The 20219-nt window shown below is 33.2% G+C and overlaps 4 protein-coding genes across 5 annotated transcripts; 1 reads left to right on the forward strand and 3 right to left on the reverse strand.

Moving 5' to 3' along the window:
• Window positions 1-1884: 1884 nt before the first annotated feature.
• On the reverse strand, window positions 1885-4232 carry LOC110600933 (desmethyl-deoxy-podophyllotoxin synthase). Its single transcript, XM_021737871.2, has 2 exons — window positions 3300-4232; window positions 1885-3213 (listed from the first exon to the last, which is right to left on the reverse strand). The coding sequence occupies exons 1-2, from the start codon at window positions 4200-4202 to the stop codon at window positions 2584-2586; spliced, it is 1533 nt and encodes a 510-aa protein (XP_021593563.2). The 5' UTR covers window positions 4203-4232; the 3' UTR covers window positions 1885-2583.
• Window positions 4233-11987: 7755 nt separating this feature from the next.
• Window positions 11988-12880, reverse strand: LOC110601245. The gene has a single exon (XM_021738310.2). It carries the CDS (start codon window positions 12724-12726, stop codon window positions 12349-12351), a length of 378 nt encoding a protein of 125 aa, XP_021594002.1. The 5' UTR covers window positions 12727-12880; the 3' UTR covers window positions 11988-12348.
• LOC110601480 lies at window positions 11988-16536 on the reverse strand. Of its 2 annotated transcripts, none has more exons than XM_021738631.2 (6): window positions 16099-16536; window positions 14893-15235; window positions 14340-14424; window positions 14051-14122; window positions 13725-13967; window positions 11988-13614 (listed from the first exon to the last, which is right to left on the reverse strand). In XM_021738631.2, exons 1-6 carry the CDS (start codon window positions 16242-16244, stop codon window positions 13538-13540), a joined length of 966 nt encoding a protein of 321 aa, XP_021594323.1. In that variant the 5' UTR covers window positions 16245-16536; the 3' UTR covers window positions 11988-13537. The 2 variants fall into 2 exon arrangements, with proteins under 2 accessions (XP_021594323.1, XP_021594322.1); XM_021738630.2 differs by having other exon boundaries at window positions 14051-14137.
• Window positions 16537-17006: 470 nt separating this feature from the next.
• On the forward strand, window positions 17007-19480 carry LOC110600852 (DNA-dependent metalloprotease WSS1). Its single transcript, XM_021737756.2, has 5 exons — window positions 17007-17476; window positions 17648-17843; window positions 18058-18436; window positions 18640-18722; window positions 19026-19480. Exons 1-5 carry the CDS (start codon window positions 17322-17324, stop codon window positions 19215-19217), a joined length of 1005 nt encoding a protein of 334 aa, XP_021593448.1. The 5' UTR covers window positions 17007-17321; the 3' UTR covers window positions 19218-19480.
• The last annotated feature ends 739 nt before the right edge of the window (window positions 19481-20219 follow it).

The raw sequence follows: 20219 nt of genomic DNA on the forward strand, positions 1-20219 counted from the left end.
ATTTGTGTGATGAATTGGGAGATTTAAATCTCCATTGTTAAACTTCTATTTCTTTTCAATATTTATGCAATTTGAGCTTTCCATAATTATTACTTTGCTTTTAGAATCAATAAGGGCCCATTGTTTTTAAATTGCTTAAGTAATATTATTTGAATGATTTAGGTCCGTAATTGCTTAGGTTGTTCAAATACACATTTAATCAAATTGCATGATCTAGACTTGACCACGCGGTTGGCAAGGTTAGAATTAGGTTTCTCTAAGTCTTAATGCAGTTAACAGTTGTTCGATGCTATAATGCCCCAAGGACGTTCCTTGACAACTTGTTAACTAGTGTTTGATTAGCGAACGTTTCCTAATCAAACTAGAACTAAGGAGGAATTTGGATTGTGAGAAGCGTCTTCCACATCCAAAACTAATTTATTGAGATAAATAGGAGTATTAAAGAATCAATGATCAATTCTAAACAATCTGAAATAAAACCATACTTCAACTAGAAACTTTTCTCTTATTGATTTACTCATCTTTAAATTATTGCTTTTTTTTGCTATTTAGTTTTAATTCATCAACTCAAACCCCCCTCTTTTAATTATTTGTTATTTACTTATCTTGGTTATTATTAGGAAGATCTTTAGTGTCAATTTCCTGTGGTTCGACCCTATTGCCACTATCTACAAATTTATTTTGTTGGTTGATAATAGGTTTATTTTTGACGGTTTCGACAACCGCCTATCAGGTAGTTGTCCTGATTCCTGAAGTTTTCAGATGGCTACTATTAGCTGCTTTATAATTTCAAGAACTACTGTTCTTGGGAAACTCACTAATTTCTAACTTTTTTGACAGGTGTCTGTTGGAAATGGGTGGGTACATTTGTTTACTCTCAGCTCTTTGAAGATATGAAGGGAAGTTAACTTATATTTTGCATATCTTATCCATGAAACCCAGTTTCTCATATATGATAGTCTAAGTTTGCAAATCAATTCATTTTTTTAAAACACTGATAGAGTTTTTTCAAGACACTGAATAGATGCTAACATGGTAACTTTTCCTTCAAGGTGCTATGACTTGGGACTTTTGGAAGCTTGCATCAAATAGTATGAGAAGATTTATGATGAAATTATAACTCTGTGATCACTATGTAGTTCCTCAGTTGACTATGATTAATGACATTAACTTGTCAACTATATGATAAGAGAACTATGTACCATCCGTCTGTCTCATTAGTCAATGCAAGGGACTTTAGATATCATTTGCAAGGAAGACTAGACATTTCCCTTATTTGGCTTTTCCTAATGAGATATAAAGTTGCCTGCATAATATTTGTCCCTCTTGCTACTTCTCTTCCTGCATTATTTTATCAACTGTGGAATAGGATTAAGCAGAGGATTTGATTTTAAAAAGAAACTGGATGTTGAAAAAACATCTCCTAGATTTGAGTTTGAATGCATGCATATTGAGCTAAGGATTTTGCCTTCATTTATGCCTATTATGTAGGTTGGTGATGGGCTGGATACGATTTCTAGAAGCTGGAAGTAAATTTGATTGCATGAACTGTCCCAGCAATGTAAGAGTCAAGCATTGCATTGATTGCATTACTCCTTAGAATATGATTGCTATCTGATTTCCCTCATTCCTTTGCACTTTGCAGGTGCACCCCATTCCTATGCATGTTGACGAAGTCAAAGGTATTTAAACCATTAAATATTTACTGTTGAACAATTCTAAAAGGAAAATATAGATAATAAGAATTTTAAGTAATCTCAAATTTAGATAAAGAGGAGGAGATCTTGTGCATTTAAATTATGCTTTGTCCTCATTCCAGAGGTTGTTTTCCTCCTTACTTTATTTTTGGTTAAAGTCAGTGACGTATTCATGAACAGGGTTGATATAATTCAGTTTAATGCTTTATACATGGAATACTTTATGAATAGCATTATTGATTGCTGTTTTCCCCTAACTATTGTGCATAGATATTGTTAATGTTGCCAAATACATACTTGTTGTGGAGAAGGAATCAGGTGAAGCTTATCATTTACAGTGATATTGTCTTAAAAGCGAAGCAAGTAATTCTATTTTCAGAATGCTTTTACTTGCCTGAACAGTTATTTTGAATTCCTGGAAGCAGTGTTCCAGCGTTTAGCTAATGCTAGTAGCTCAAACCCATCAGTAGGCTGCAATTTGGTTAACAGATATAATTGATAACCTTGTTCTCAAACTGGAGCGTCAAGGAAAGAAAAATTCCCACCTGTCTTCTCAGCTTCTCAAATCTCTTTTGTATTTGACCAAAAAATGCTATTGCCCAGTGTCGTATGAGGTGTTTGTTATTGTAGTTCAAGAGGTAGTAGCTTTTCAAAGAAAGGCTTGAGGCCCTCTGTTAATACCTAAAATGTAGTTCACACTTGAACCATAAGTTTTTGAAAGAAAATTATTTGAAGTCCCAATTGAACATAAATAAAACTGAATACCTCTGCAAATTTTCATCAGCTACAATGCACTTGAATCTCCGAAAGGAGAAATTGAATTGTCATTTGAACCATATGTTCATTTGACTAGCTGGCTGATATCAAACTAACATATAATGATATTTTACTCCACTGGTGGAGGTGGAGGAAAGTATGGAATGGGAATTAACTGGAGCTCGTTCTTTCTTTTCACTGCAGCACCGAAAACTTCAAGCATGTCAAGATTTTCTGGCTTCAGCCCAGCAGGGAGTTTCCAATCAAAATAGTATAGCAACCGTGCAAGTGGAGACTCAACATTAGCCATGCCAAACAATATTCCTGGACACATCCTCCTTCCAGCACCAAATGGGATTAATTCAAAGTTATTACCCTTATAATCTATTGAACTATTGAGAAATCTTTCTGGATAAAATCTCTCTGCTTCAATCCAATAATCGGGATCCCTTCCAATTGCCCATGCGTTCACTGTAACTTTGGACTTTACAGGAATGTCGTAACCGTTAATCACACAATTCTCCCTACATTCTCTTGGAAGTAGCAATGCAATAGGAGGGTGTAGTCTTAGAGTTTCTTTGATTACCATCTTTAAGTAGTGCAGTTCATGAAGTCTTTCTTCATCAATGTTTCCTTCTATACCAAAGACCATCCTCACCTCAGCTTGTGCCTTTTCCATCACTCTTGGATTTTTTAGCATCTCAGACATTGCCCATTCTACAGTTGTAGATGATGTCTCACTACCAGCAATGAAGGTGTCCTGAAATAATTTGAGCAGGTATTAATTTGCAGCCTTAATACAGCAATTACATACATGAGATGATATTCGGAAAGAGATGTGCTTACCAGGATGACTCCTTTTATGTTGTCGTTTGTTAAAGGGAATTCAAGGTCTGCACCATCCTGAAAATTCAGGAGGACATCTACGAAATCTTGTTCTTCACTATCAGTACCAGATTTTGCTGCTGCCTTTCTAGCTTTATGCTCATAGATGATGTTGTCAAATATCTCATCTATTATTTGACGAAGCCTCTCTAATTTAGGCCTCGTCGTACTGATCACATGAAGCAATTTGATGGACGGGTAGACATCAGCAAGAGTGAAACCGCCAGCCAATTGTATGAGTTTTTTGACTGCTGATTTGAAGGTTTCTTCTCCCTTCCATATCTTACCAAAGGCTGCTCTAGAAGTGATGCTGTAGGTTAAAGAACTGAACATCTTGCTAAAGTTGATTGGCGATCCTGCACTAGAAGACAGGGACCTAATGAGTTTTGACATTTCTTCTTCCCGGATTGATCTAAACGACTTCACTCTTTTCCCCGTTAGCAGCTCCAGCGTGCAAATTTTTCGCATTTGTCTCCAATAGTCTCCATAAGGAGCGAATGCGATGTCTGAAAATTCATAAGCCACAATACTGGCAGCAAGGAGAAAGGGCCTTTGAGCAAATGTGACATCATGGGTTTTCATCACATGTTTAGCAGTTTCAGGTGAAGAAATAACAATGTTAGTAACTTCACCAAGTTGAAGGTGCATGAGAGGTCCATACTTTTTAGCCAAGTCTCTCAGGCATTGGTGGGGTAAGGAGCCAACTAAATGGTGCATACTCCCTATCAGTGGCAATTTCCACGGTCCTGGTGGTAGATTTGGAGATGAGTTTTTGCCTTTTGATTTCTTCCTCATTCTCAATACCGTGAGGATGAAAAGAAAGACAGTGAAAAGGACTGGAAAGCAGAGGAATTGGTGGTCCATGTTGAATACAAAGTTTCCAGGAAAGAGGCTTATGGGTTGCTTTCCATATTGCATCTCATCCAAATATAAGCAGGTTAGTAAGTTTTTTTTTTTGAATTATTGCCAAATTAGTAAGCTTAATTTTGGAAAGTTGGTGTAACAACCTGATTTTTTTTAATAAAATATTTTAATTAAGGTATTATTTTATTAAAAATATGATTCTTGAAAGTTTTAAGTTTTGCATTAACTTAGTTTATGCATTTAATAAATTACTCTTGTATTATTTATTTATACATTTATTCTTTTATTTTATTGATTTTACTATATATATATGTGTGTGTGGTGTTTATTATTATTATTATTATTATTATTATTTTCACTGTTGTTTTAATTAGTTGTTTTAAATAGTTTTGAACTCAAAGAATGTATTTAAACTGTTTAAGATTAATTATATATATATATATATATATATATATATATTATATCATATTGATTTATATTTAAATTATATAAATTTTTTAATTTATAAAATTAAGTAAATAATATTAAAGAGAAAAATAATCATACAAATATATATAACATATAATAATAATAATAATAATAATAATAATAATAATAATAATAATAATAATAATAATAATAGTTTATTAAGAGATTTAATAATTTAAAAAAAGTGTCTATTTAGAAAGACATATAATAAAAAATAAATATATAAAGTAATAATATAGTTATATAATTAAGGAATAAATATAAAAATTAATAATATATACGATAAATAAATTAAGTGGGTAAATAGATTAAGTGGTAAGGGTGTAATTGAATCGATTCGAGTCTCTTAACGAGTCTACTCGATGAGCAGCTTAACGAGACTGCTCGATAAACATCTTATCAAGTCTGTTCACAAGTCTGTTAATGAGTTTGTTCATGAGCCGTTTAATGAATTTATTTACGAGTCTTTTAACGAGTCAACTCACGAATCTTAACGAGCTGAGTATTATGGAGTTTAAGTTTGGTTCGTTTAATAAACAGCGTAAAAATTAAGTTTGAATTCGATTCATTTAAAAATCGAATCGAGTTTGATCAAGTTTTTATTAAATCGAATTTTGAATAACTCACAAGTGTGTAGTTCATTTATAGTTTTAGGATTTAGTGCATAGAATTGTGTACTAATATGAAGTACTTGAAAAGAAATAAAAAGGTATCTGTAATTTATATTTTAATGTAAAAATATAAAACTAAATAATAGGTTTCATTAAATTTTAAAAATTAAACTATAACTTATTTTAATTAAAATTATTTTTAATTCATCCGTATTTATTAATGGTATTAAGAGAAAAACTCTAATCTTTAAAACGTTGTTCGACTCCCCAACTCCTATTTCAAAAAAAAAAATCTTTAAAACGTGAAATTAAAGAAAAAAATGTTTAATAATAAAAAAATTTAATGTAAATTAAATAGCTGAGAATACTACTTGAAAACGCGAAATCACACGATAAGGTTTTTTTTAATAATTTCTACTTAAAAATAATAAGAGAAATAATAGATTATGTTGAACGTCCTGCATTAACCGAGAATAGTCTCGGCAAAATCAAAACGAATTGGGTCATTTTAGTGGACGTATGTTAAGTTCAGCCCAATTTCTGTAGAGTATTTCACTCAAGCCCTTGATTTGCCCATGGATTTATGAAGTATTGGTCTGGTGGGATTTAACAGCTGCAGCCTGCAGATTCAGGCTTTGAAAATTTGGTGGGCTGAGCACCGCAAACATGATCGATGAACTGAGCCTATGAGAAGTGCCCGAGTAAGTGCCAATCCTTACATATAATACTAGTTTGATATAGTTACTACTTACTAATACTCTATTTGGGAGAAAAAATTTTAAGGTAATGGAAAGTTTTTGAAAGTTTAGAAATATTGAAAAATATGTGTTTAGAAGAGGTTGAAAATAAGGCTGTAATCGAATTGAATCGAACTGAGTTTTAATAAACTCATACTCGATTAGAAAATAAATTTAAAAGTTCGAGTTCGAACTCGACTCGAGTTTAAACTCGAGATCGGTTTGAGTTCGATTTTATTACATTAATAAGACAACTCAAACTCCACTCAAAAAACTCGAATTTAAATGGATTTACACTCAAATTTGAGCTTATTATATTATAAACAAATTTAATATAATTCTAATTTATTTAAATTAAAAATAAATTTAAATTAAAAATAAAATTTAAATTATAAGGTTATTAAAAAATTTTTAAATTAAATTTTTTTTATTTAATTGAAATCTCTCAAACTCAAGACTAATGAAAAAAAAAATGTAGAAGGGTTGTTTTTTTACAGATAAATCACAATTTTTCATATCTATTTAATTTTTGAAGTGGAATTGGTGTTCGCGAGCCTGTTCACGAGTATGTTCGCAAGTCTACTCACGAGTTTGTTCACGAGTCTGTTTACGAGTCAGTTTGCAAGTTTATTCATAAATTTGATAGATTTAGAAAATTTTTTATTGAAAGTATGCAAATACCTTAAAAAAATCTTATTTTCTTTTCAACATAATAAAAAATTATTAAAATTTAAAAACTGTGAAAAACTTTATCTTATAAAATTATATTTTAGAAAACTTTATTTTAGTATATCTCCAAAGTTAAGGTTCAAGTCTTTATTTCTTCAATCTCTTAGTTGCATATATATAGATATCTGAAGACACAAGTTAAAGCCTAATTTGCATTTAATTTTTTTTTTTTTCAAAAAAATTGAATTGTTCCAAATGGAGCTATATATATTTTTATTCATCAATTTATTGGGATCGAAGATATAAATGTGTAGGTGATTAGATGATATTTTAAAGGAGATTGTGTATATAGATGGGATGCTCTACCATTGTTTGTTGTTAAAAGGGTATGTGGACAAATTTATATTAATTATTAGAGCATGGATTAGTATTTATCAGACTTTGGATCCATCGATTTAGCCACAATGAGAACTAGAAGGGGACCTTTATCAAGACTTGGCACTGTCAAAATCTCTTTCTGATGCAACGTACAAACCACAGTTAGAAACAAAAAAAATTAAGTTTTAATGTCATATTTAAATGTTTGGAGTGGTTTACCTCCAATATTTTTTTTTATATTTATTATAGATTTAATATAATATGTGATGTTTTTATTGAAAAAATGATATTTATATTAATATTTTAATAATAAATTTCTTTTGTTTCAAATATCACTTTTTGAAAAAGTTTTAAACGATTAGAAGAAAGAAGAAAAGCTTGGCGAAGGTTTGTGTCATAATTGATTTGGAGGCTAAATTGACACTAAGTGTATGCATGATCGAGTCGACCAAGTAACTGGCCGGTCATTATGTTTTAGAAACCAATTAATCGGCCAAATGCCCATTTTCTAATTAAATTGGTTGGTCGGGTTTAACTGCCATCCTTCAACAGCAAGATTTGATTGATAAGACAAATTTGATGTTTACATTTATCTGCTCCAATTGTGAACGTAATACAAATTTCATCTTTAGATAATCAAAAATTGGCTGGCCAACTGAATTTAGTTTTCAAATCAATTTCCATAACATTCATCACCACAATCTCTGTTACCAAATCAAGTATCCTGAAGCTGAGCAAGTTGCCTATACAGCTGGGAATTATAGCATTAATAAATTAATGTGCGTATAACAAAGTGGCAGGACTAAATTGAAACCCTAGCATGAAGGGTGTTTTGGGTTTCTGGCTAAGAATAGTTTCCCTGGCAGGACCTAATTAGAACCCTTCCTTCAAGGCCATTATTGCCATCAAGATTCAGACAATACTTGATCTCAAATTGTGATGTTCCTGATTTCTACGTTAATTAGATCATTGCCGCACAGGCAGTTCCTTGCAAAACGTATTGTCGTTATTACATTGGGATCTTAATATTCATTGCTTATACCCCACATTCATAATTGATATTTGCATTACTATTATTGTTCGATGAATTGCGCAATCATGCATGCCTTGCTAGGCATCCCTTTTGCTCATTATTTCTCTCTTGCTTTTGTATGCTAGTGCATCTCTGAATAGCTGGTGCTCGGTTTAGTTGCCTTCAGCCAGAATATAGAATCAACCCATCTGCACATTTCGTGATTCTTGATTTCACTCTTCATGTTCCATGTGGGTACACAGCAAGTACAGATTTTTTTTAGCAGGAATTGTCACCTTTGAACATGCATTATCCCTAAAAGCTTGCAGTTTAGAAATAGGAAAAATCAAACTCGTAGTTGCTTCTATATGTGTAAATGATTTTACTTTGAAGAAGAGGACCCCCACTTCCCCCCACCCCCCCCCCAAAAAAAAAAAAAGAAAAAGAAAAAGAAAAAAAAAGATAGAGAAAGGGTAACTTACTTTGTGATGTGAATCCACAAAGAAGACTGAAAGTGAAAGCTCCTGAGTTTATAGCCACGCAAGTGTAAAGAGTGTATGGATTCTTCAGCCACTAGATATTGTCAGCAGCTTCAGTCGTCTCTTTCAACCGCAGTGAACCAAATGTTTCAGCTTATTTATCACAACCACTTACGCATTATAGCGTAATATATATTTTTTAAAAAATCCCACATTAAGGCAAAATATGATCAATGCAATTAATTAGAGAAAGATTTAACTAAGAATTAATTTGAGTGGGTGAATTAATTTTCGAAATTTAATTATCAGGAAGTGAATGATTGGTGACATGTGTCGATTTGGAGGAGTGAAAATATTTAGAAAAAAAAAAAAGAGAAAGTTTTAACTTTAATTTTTTGTGTATATTCAGATAAAAGATGATTCTTTTTTTGCTTGGGGGTCACACATAGGTTATTTTTGTCCCCCACATCATGAGGTTGTGGTACTTGTTTTTGATACTTAAGGGATTGTTTGTCTTCCTGAAAATGAAGCACGTGGAAACCTCTTTTTTATACTTCTTTGATCTACTCATGAATTTCTCTTACAATTTATCATCCAATAGTGTATTAATTAATATAATTGATTTTCATTAATTCTGCTGCTCAGGAGACAGGAGGGTTTTCTTTCTCTTCCCTTCCTTTCCTCTCCTATCTCTTAATGACTTTATGGCTGTAATGTAAAAGAAAGAAAATTATATTCTCTAGTTTATTTTAAATTTACTTCAAGAGTATTGAAAATTCAAAAACAAATAACATTAAATTAACATCCAATTGCATGCTCAATCAAATACACACTTATCCGAACATGTTGTAACTTCGACATGTGGTATTACATATGTAAGAATGTTATCAAAAGCTAGCGTAAAAGAAACGAAGACTGAAAAATTATTAACTACGTATAAACAATATTAAATGTTGATAATGAAATATTAATTAATAAAATCATGATTTAATTATTTCACCAACTTTGGAGTTTATTATTTCTTTGTTTGAAGAAAGATGAAGCTTCCCAAAGTAATCAAAGAGGCAATTGTGAAGAATCTCTCCAAGTGTTAGTACCAGACAAAATAATTCAGTAATTCTTCTTTGTCTCATGCATATTCAACCCAAATATCATTGTCTTATGGCCCTCTTCATGTCTCACACAATAACAGCACACCATTAAATTATATCCTAAGCATCATATGTGGCTTTTAGATCTTCATAATCAATTAAAAATAGGGTAAAAATATATATATGTAATCGTAAAATAACAGCCATGTGGTTAGATATGAACATCTGTGATCTATCTCTTATTTTTTATGCATGATAATAATTTTTTTTTTGATTGGTTGACTTTGTAATCAGGTTGATTCAGAATCAAATCATAATCTGAAACTTCCACATCGGAAGCTGTCATTTGCATTGGAATAAGACTAACAAGGTTGCAGGAAGCAAAATGCTTCGATTTTTACTGAAACTGGAAACTTCCCATGAAATTACAGAACCTAATAAAAAACAAAACAAAATTTTCACAGCTATATGTATCTAGCTACAGTCTGCAAAACGGGAAATAATTTACAAGCTTGATGAGACAAGGGACAGCAGCTCTCTGGTGCTTGTTATTATTTAATTCTTAATTTCTTGATATTTGCTTCTGAGGTGATTATTTAATTGACCATGACTAGTTGCTGTTGAGCTTCAATCCTTATTTCTTCTTTCATCTTTCTGATAAATTCTTCAAATTTCTTGTTTAACTCTTCTGTGCTTAACGTCCCATTTTCTTCTTCATATTCATATTCTTCTTCATCTTCTTGAATAGGAAACTTGTCAACGAACTCTTCGATGGTCTCTTCTTGATGGTCATCATCCTCTTCAACGAAAACTTCGCTAACTTCTTTATTTCCTGGAGTAATCGAGAACCCACTCTCTCTTTCCTGATCTGGTTCATCTTCTGCAATGAACTGCTTTGTTTCTCTCTCTTCTACTTCTCTAGTGATACACTCGTCACTTTCTCTTCTTTCCTCCGCAGCAACATTCTCTTGAGCCATCAAATCTTCCTTCACTAGCAATGACACTTTGGAGTACTGATCCAATACTGGTTGTGCATCATCTTCATAACTCTTGACAGACTCAATGCTGCTATGGTTAGTATACACTGAGGAAGAACTAATCAAACCGGAGAATTTGGCAACGAAAACTAGAAGACCATTACAGAGAAGAAATATGCAGTTCTTATCTAAGCTGTGACTAAAGAGCTGGACAGGGACAGTGGAGAAGCTAAAGTTGAAAGAATGGAGAAAAGATAGGCGAGCAGAGTTAGACAAGAGCAAAGAAAACACAGAAACAGAAAGCAAGAACTGGGTTATTTTCTTAACAAACTGATACCTTGAGAACTGGCTTAAGGTTTGGAGATTTTGGTGATCCATGTTCTTGAATTTTCTTCTGGTATTGTGTGAAGAAGAAGGAATCAATGGTGGAGAGTGCAGTTAGGAGAGTGGTTGGCTGTGGGATTGTGGGTTGATGCATCAAAATCCTGATGCCCATGTCTTATATAGAGAGAGGGAAATCAAATAATGGGCGAATTTTACGAAAATGGCCTTGTTGTTTAGAGAAATATGAGATTAATGTAGAGGGTATAGGAAAGTATAGTGAGAAAAGTTTGATGAGAAATAAAGGTTGTAAGTTTGGAGGAAATGGTGAATTTCTCTTTGTACTTTTGAACATTCTAGCTAAGGTGGCAACCTATACGGCAAAGGCAAAGAGTTGTTTTCTACTTTACCAATTTGATGTTGACGGGTTTCTGCGTATTAATTATTGATAGGCCCTACCATAATTAGAGAACAATTTTATTTTAAAGATAATTGATACATGTAAAATAAACTTGAAATCTAATTTTTTTTATTAAGAATTATATTTTTGTCTAAAGCTGAAGATATTAATAATTTAATTAGGTTAATTTTATCTTTATAATTAGAAATTAATTAAATATTTTTGATGATCTTCTCTATCCTCATCCAAATGAAAAGATACGTTATTTTCTTTCTTTTTGGCCTCCCTGTATACTGCTTGCTTTATTCCTTCCCTTACTTGCTTCCTTTCATCTTCTAAAAAGAACACAAACATCTTTCAGAAATTTTCTGAGACCCTTTTATCCCTCTTATCTATAATTGGTTTAAATTGAGAGAGAGATAACATCTGTTTTGTTAATTAAAATCTGAAATAATCTATTAATTTTTTGTATTTAATTTAAAAGACATTTTTGAAAGAGTGTTACACTTCTACTATAACAAGCATGGAACAACGCATCAGTAAAGAATATAAGGTTTTTTTTTTTTTTTAAAAGTTGATGAATTTTTTTTTATTATTTTACACGAATCTCTAAACGCTCTACTTTAAAAAAAATATACGAAATAGAGAAAAAATAATTAGATCTATTGCAAATATCTTAATCAGTTGCTTGTCTTACAAATTACAGTTGAACATGCAGAACCGAACCCCTCTCTAACTGCTAATCATTTGAGTCCTGCACATAATCATTTTCAATTCTTTATTGATGACAACTTAGAAACAAGACCCAGATCCTTATTATCAAGACTTACAATTTACAACATAAACACTTTGCTTCAAATTCACTCCTCACCTCAACACAGTAAATTTCTAGCATGCACTAATTATACAGTAACCATCAAAGCTTCAAAGGCACGCCAGGCTATTCAATTACATGATCTCTTCAATTTTTAGCAGTATGTTGTGAGACAAGTAGTTGTCTGCTTCAAAGTTGGTCTGGCCACAGGAAGGCCCCCATTGCAAACGCCCTTTTCTCGTCAACACGGCCTTCAAAGCTAAGTCCATACTCATTCAGAAGCATGTCAAGTTTCCACTCTTCCATCTTCTCATAGTCTGCGGCCGTGTACCTTGGGTAGTGAAGTGGAACCTGGAACCCATTTGGGTACTCTTGTTTCCTCGTCCTAGTAACACTACCTTCTTTTACATCCCTCGAGCTTCTCACACATTCATGGACCTGCAGCAGGCCTTGATTATTTGGACATGCGACCACATCACTTCTCTGCCGAGTCTGCACTGTAACACTACTGTCTGTGTGACCAAAAACTTGAGTAAATGCAGAATTTAGAAACCATTTTAAAGCCATCTTGTCTGAAGTAGGCAAGAGCTCGAAGTGTTGGGATAATATATATATGCATGGATTAATTGTATCCGAGGAGAAAAGGGAGATTTTCCCTTTTCGATTTTGAAAGTTATCTCTCTATTATTGGGGGTTGCATAAATGCTGTTTATCTCTAGGTTTCATCGTAGGGCTAGTCTTGCCCAGCTGAGGATTTGAGTTATTAGAGTAGTTGGGGGTCGCTCTTGGTCATTGAATTCTCACCGGCTTGTTGAAGTTGGCAAGGAGAGATTTCAGCCACTGGTGGTTTTATATTAAGTTGAGATTTTGTGCTCATCTAGGAATTTTCTGTGATCCTAAATTATGATTTGTAGTCTGATAAGGCCAAGACGTTAAAGGGATAAGCATGTATGAAGTATGCAGTTGGATACTTAGAATTAGAAATAATTGTTAATTAGTACATATAAAGTTTAAAATTAGAAAAAAATTAATTAGTACTTCTTTAATCTTTTCAAAGTGATAAATAATTTTGAGCAAAGTAATTTTTAAATTAAAAAAAAAAAGAAAATAATATATCTCTATTTATTATGTCTAAGAATCATTTCATAATTAACATGGATTGTTTAATTTTTAATTGGATTATTCTAATCAACAACTTCATCTGCTACAAAACCTGGCATTTACCCAGCTTCTTTCGCAGTTCTCTTCTTCTTCATGGGCGCCTCCGACAATATCAATGAATGTGCAGAATTATATGATCAAATGCCAAAAGAATATGTTAAAAACAATTCAAGTTAGAAGCAGGTGCAACTACTTCAAATAATCTATTGCCACTGCTTTAGAGTTCCAAATGAAAAGCTTTTTCAACCCACAGTGAGACAACAACTGGACCAGCCAAATCCCCAATGGCACAGCCTGCAGAAAGAACTTCATAAATTAGCTCACTGCATCACAACACACAAGACAAATTTATGCCATGATACCAAGAGAACAAAAGAAACCAAGTAAAGACTTGTGTACCATACCAATCCACTGGCCAGTTGAAGGTCGAATTAGAGTTGCGCCAATTCCTGCCCCGATGGAAGCGAAAACTAGTGATGCACTACACCTGAGAGTAACACCTGTAACCTTCTTCCTGAGAATTATAACTTGTTCTGATTTATCAACCCTATTGTTTTCTTCTTCGGACTTCAGTAGATTATTACAGAATCGATAAATTACAATACCAACTTGTACAATCCATGAGGCAGCAACTCCTAAAAATTGTCCTGCTTAAGCATGCAGAAATAAGGCAAGAGTGAGTTTATCTTTTATACACAAGGCACCAACTAAACAAAGCACAGAATTTGACCTCTAAAAGTTGTCCTGCTAACTCTGAAAAAGTAGAGAATAGTCGGCATTCCTCTTTCAGCTTTGCGTACAGCTGATTTAGGAGCATCTGTTAATATTGATCCAATCCATAAGCTGCTAATCATAAAGTTCATTTGATTGTAGAAATAGAAATACAGTTCATAGAAACCATACTAGTTTGATACTTAATTTAATTGTTTGTCATTGTTTCTTCTCATATGTTCATTAGATGTAGGATAAAATTCTCATAATAATTATATTCCTGAAAGGAAGTGCCTTCTAAAAAGTACCTTTTAGAAGTTTCCATGCCAACTGCTGAGAAGCATAATGCACAGCAAGCCTTTCCAGAATTCGTCTTGTAGTAACAACAGTTGTCTGAGACAGTAAACAAGACAATATTCAGTTAAGTTCCCTTGAATATTTCAAAAATACATCATCTAAAATAATTAAACTTGTGCAAAAATTGTTCTCAAAAGTTGTGTAGAAACTAACATTTGCACATGTTCTACAGATCCAATAGAAAAAAAAAATGCAGAGCTTCACTATATCTTTAAGATCGATCCAGAACTTTGAGAAGCAAAATGTGGCAACTCAGGGTGTTTGACTAGTTCAGAATCAAACAAGGATACCTCCTTAATTTAGAAAATCTACAAGGGCGTTAAATACAATAGCACAGAGATTACTGAGGGCAAAAAGTAAGTAACAACTGGAATAATTGAAGCCATGAATATTTGATGAAAAAGTGGCTGAAATTACAACGCTTTACCCCAGTTAATGCAGGACAAGTAATGAAGGAAGAGCACCAACCGAAATTTGATTGAAAATGAGAGGCAACAAACTCACCTCATGAACAATTTGCTTGACTGATTTTTGGAAGGGAACAATCAAATCTACATGCTGCGTTTCTGGAGAATCCTGCAGAAACTCTTCATCATCCTCTTCAGTACTTGAAGCATGCTCCAGAAGAGGCAGATAGAACAGCAAAAATGACCTCAAGGATGTCACGGCTAGTTGCTTCCATTCAAAAGCTGACAAGAGAGGTCTTAACTCAAAATAGTACTCCTTGGTAGTGTAGTTCAGAGAATCATGCTGAAAAATATCACTGGATGCTTTTCGTATACTAGAGATGTAATCATCAGAAAATACAGCACCAGCGTCACAATGACTAACTCGTGTCCCAGAATAACTGGCATGACAATGGAGAAGGTTAATATTGCCAAGAGAAAGCTAAAAACAGGCAAGTTATGTGGGTGTTACCAGATTAGAAAAGAAGTTATGAAATGAAAGAAAGATGAAAAGGAAAACAGAAAACAACTCCAAGCAGAAGGTCCAGACTGAAGAAGCTCATCTTCTCCTTCCCCTACTTTTTCTCCAAAATAATGATTACAAACAAATAAATAGCATTGAAGTGTTAAGAGTGTTAAGAATGAACTACAGACAACCACAACTAGAGCAAGTTTAAACACCTAGCGACTAGAGAAAAAAACAGGAAGATGGTTGATATAACTTCCCCCTTTCTATCAAAGCAAAAATTTACACGCTTGCTCATGGCCCCAACAGATACTAGAATCTCCAACAACTATGTCAAACATTGAGCATGACAGACTCTCCTAATTGGACAAGATCATCTAGACCATATCAACAATTCTAAAAATAATCCCAAAATTAGCAAACCATTGTTCTGCCAGTAAAATATGAACATTTTATTAAGCTAAATAAGAAAGGCTAACCATTTTAAAAATTAATCCCAATAACTCACACCATAACCTACTTCTCAAAAAGCTGAACTGCTAGTATCCACCCATTAGCATATCCACATCAAACCATAGTTCTGAGAGTAACTATGAACAGCCAAGCTAAATAACAAATGCGAAATCAGCTTTCTTTGATATATATGAACATAGCATATCAATTATCACAAGCTGTATACAAGTGAATACTCCAATGCCCACTATCCAATTGTAGCAATAGCTACTGTATCACAGAGAGCTCACGCATCAATGCACATATCCATACATAGGTCACATGGAGTGAAGGAAGTGATGATACCCGAATAAGAACCTAGAAGCAAAGGGTGTCCCAGCAGCTGCGACAGAGACGGCAGCAGCAGAGACGGCCGCGGAGGCAGAGAACTGGGATGAATAAAAGTTGGGATGTTTCCTCAACAGATCTAATATTGTAGCTATACCAGGCATTGTTATTTACTCTGATACACATGTAAAAGATATTAGCGAAAAACTATCCCGTTATGATTCAACCATAAAAAAACTGAAAGTCCTATTATTTATTGAGAAAGATATAAACTTTAAGCTTCCCAGAGATGTAATTTTTTTTCTCGGGACAGTAACAGAGCAGTTGGGTTTGATAGAATAAAAAAGTGCGAGATTTGAGAAGGCGAAAAGCTCGGAATTTTTGCAGGAATTAATGAGCAAAAGGAACTGTAGAAGAAAGGAGAGGTCACATATAGGTGTTGTTCGTTGCAAAAACCATGAATCGGTGAGCACTTTAGCTCCATATTTACCTCATTTTAATTTTAGTTAAACAAACTAAAAAAATATAAATATTTAAAATTATAAGTATTAAATACTATATTTATAGTTAGAAATATATAAATTAAATAATTCTAAAATTTAAAACAGTTAATTTTTTTTATAAAAATTAAAGTGTTTAATTTTATAAAATATAAAAATATCTTAATTAGTTAATTTTAAAATAAAAATGATAAATTTTTTAAAATTTAAAAAGTAGTATAAATAAATGAAAAATAATATTAAAAACAATGAATTTCATATTGATTTACTTTTGATAAGTAAAATTTTTGTTCTTGATAATAATATTGAAAATTGTAGTAAATTTAATTTAATTAGGAATAAAACAGAAATTATATAAATTTTTTTAAAATAAGCGTTTTATGTGCTTTTTTTTCCCCCTCCTTATAGGCTATTTATTAAAAAAATAAAGTAGCAGCCATTGGCTAATGCAGCTTGATCTTCTATGCGACTCCACCAATCCTCGTTTTCAAACAGCTCGACATGGCAGAAGCTTAACTCAACTCGCGTTGCGTTGTATTCAAAATCCCTCCACAAGTCTCCAAGCCTCCAACGTCGTATGTGACGAAAAATTATAGCAGTGATCCTTTCCTTGCAGAGTTGCAGTTGCGATTAAGCAAATGAGAATTCTGAATATCACAACGCTGATAACAACGACGGCTATTTGACGAATTTCTCGTAACTATTGAATACTTAGGCTTCTATTATTCGATTCCAGAAGAGATGAATTTGGGGGATTTGAACAAAGTATGGGAAATTAAAGCCCTAGAGAAACCAGGAGAAGAAGAAGCTAAAGAGATGCTCGAGAAAATAGCCAAACAGGTTCAACCCATCATGCGTAAGCGCAAATGGCGTGTCAAGCTCCTGTCCGAATTTTGGTACTTGAATTTTCCTCTTCTTTCTAATTACTTTTTAATTTTACTTTGGATAACTTTAACGAATCTTCTCATATGTATACAGTTTAAGCTATTTTTTTGTTTTGTTTTGCTCTTTTTGTTCTTCACACTGCAAATTGATTGATGAAAATATTTATGGAAATGGAACTGAAGTCCGAGCAACCCAGCTGTACTGGGTTTGAATATAGGAGGTGGAGAGCATGTGAAACTGAGGCTTAGGAGGCCAAACAGAGACTGGGATTTCTTCCCATTCGATCAGGTTCTGGATACGATGCTTCATGAACTATGCCATAATGTTCATGGTCCTCACGACGCCAATTTCTATAAGCTTTGGGATGAGTTGAGAAAGGTGCTATTGTTTTCCTAGTTTGTTCAGTCAAGTGATTATAAATCTCATTTTATTATGATTAATAGATTGATGTGCAGGTCATACCAATAATTTAGAATGTCCTTCATAGTTCAGGCGTCTTTAGTCATAATAATCTTGTTTTTTCATAAATTTTCTAGACTTGGCAATACTTGTTGCCTTTAGGATTTGCTCATTTCTTTGCTGCTTTTGATAGGAATGTGAGGAGCTGCTTTCCAAGGGAATAACTGGAACGGGGGAGGGGTTTGATCTGCCAGGGAGGCGTTTGGGGGGGTTTTCCCGCCAGCCTCCTCTATCATCTCTACGTAAAACTGCCTTAGATGCTGCAGAAAAGAGAGCAAAATTGGGATCTATGCTTCCATCTGGACCTAAAAGGCTTGGTGGTGATAGCACCATTATGGGCGCACTCAGTCCAATTCAAGCTGCAGCAATGGCTGCAGAAAGAAGATTAAAGGATGACATTTGGTGTGGTTCTCAGTCTGCTGAGGTTTTTGAGCAAGGAGAAAGTAGCAATGACGTCAAGGAAAACCTTTCAGATGTGGGTCAAATTACAGAATGCTCGAGGCCAGATAATGGTAAGAAATCGTGAATATAAAAGCAGAACTTTGCCATGTTTCAATTGTCCTTCGGGATCCAATATCTAGATTTGTCTACAGATGTTTCAACTTTTGGTTCAATTCTTGACTATGGCTTCTGCACTAATAAGTGATTTTCCAACCCATTGTATGAATTTGCCTTTTGATTATAGTTTTTGGATTTAATTGGTGTTTCATCTTAGGGTCCAAACTTAATCACGACACTGTACATAATCTAGAGGAACATGCTACATGGGAGTGTGGAACGTGCACATTGTTGAATACGGTAAGTGATTGGTTTAAATTAATTTTATTTACTTAATTGTGGATGTGGAATGTCATTTGTTTGGGCATGCTTTCTGGCCATATGTTTATTTGAATGTAAGTTGAGCACATTTTTAGAGTTACATAAGTAAGTCTGGTTTTTCAACTTACATTTTGTGCTGCTTATCCTCGTTTCTTGGGGCATGCGAGAGTTTGAAGTGATTATTTCTTGAAGACGGCTCAAACTTGAAAGTTGACATAAATTTTCTCTTTTTTCCTTCGAATAGATTACTTCAGGCTTTCTAATTATGCTATGTTCATGCAGTCATTAGCCCCAATATGCAAGCTTTGTAGCACAGAAAAGCCCAAAGATGCGAGCACCAAGTATAAAACATGGTCCTGCAAATTCTGCACCTTGAATAATAGTGTGAAGCTGGACAAATGCTCAGCATGCAATCAATGGAGATATTCATATGGCCCACCAGTGTCAACGCGCCCACCCAATCTTGGGACTTGAACAGTTGCAAGCAAGAAGGGTCGCGAGTTTTAGATGTCCCAAACAGTTGATAATTCCTGATGAATTCACTATACGGAGTTTTTGGCATTACTGTTGTCTGGTATATATGTTTGATTACCACATTGGCTCCATTTCTTAAAAGGATATTGTATATGTACCACATTGCCTCCACCATTCACCATGCGGAAAAAGGTTGGTTCTTCCTTTCCAACTTCTTTGTATGTTGCATCTCAATAAATAATTTTCCCTGCATCTTCCCTTCAGCCTCTTCAGCTTCTATAACATACTTGTCCTATATAATGGGCTTCATCTTCTTGTCCTATATTTGATTGAACCCTTTACCATCGGCATAATTAATTTATAAATTTTAATTGGTCATTTAATTAATTTAAATTTTTAAATAATATACATATATAAAAGGGAAAAAAAGCTACCTGGACCGAAAGTGGCACAATCCCCCGAATCTAATTTTAATTTTTGATGAATGGAATTATTGTACCAAAATTAAAAGTCTTCAATTAAATTGTAAAATAGTATAAATATTTAAGTCTTTAGTGTCATTAGACTTTTTAATTACTATTCTCTATGATCTATATACCATATAGATTTATGAACTGAGTACGCCATATGGGATGAGGTATACTCCATCAAATTGAAATATATAAATTTGCAACAAAAATAAAATTTAGACAATTATATTAAATTTTAAAGTTTTGCATTAAATAGTAAAAAGATACAAAATATTAATTTTTTTTAAATGCAAATAGACCAATTTGATATTGCAAAATATAATTTATTTTATACTGATTGACATCGTAAGTATAATAGTATTTTCTTTGAAATTAGTAAATTTAGTGAATTTAAAATTATGTCCCATCTTAAAAATTATTTAATTTTTTTAAAAAATGGTATACAATATACGATTTTGTTTCCAGAATATTAAGATTGCAGCATATGGTTAATTAATTTTTAAACATTATCAAAGGAAACCCCAACTCAGAA

Source organism: Manihot esculenta, chromosome 15 (genome assembly GCF_001659605.2).
Source record: "Manihot esculenta cultivar AM560-2 chromosome 15, M.esculenta_v8, whole genome shotgun sequence".
Classification (NCBI taxonomy): domain Eukaryota; kingdom Viridiplantae; phylum Streptophyta; class Magnoliopsida; order Malpighiales; family Euphorbiaceae; genus Manihot; species Manihot esculenta.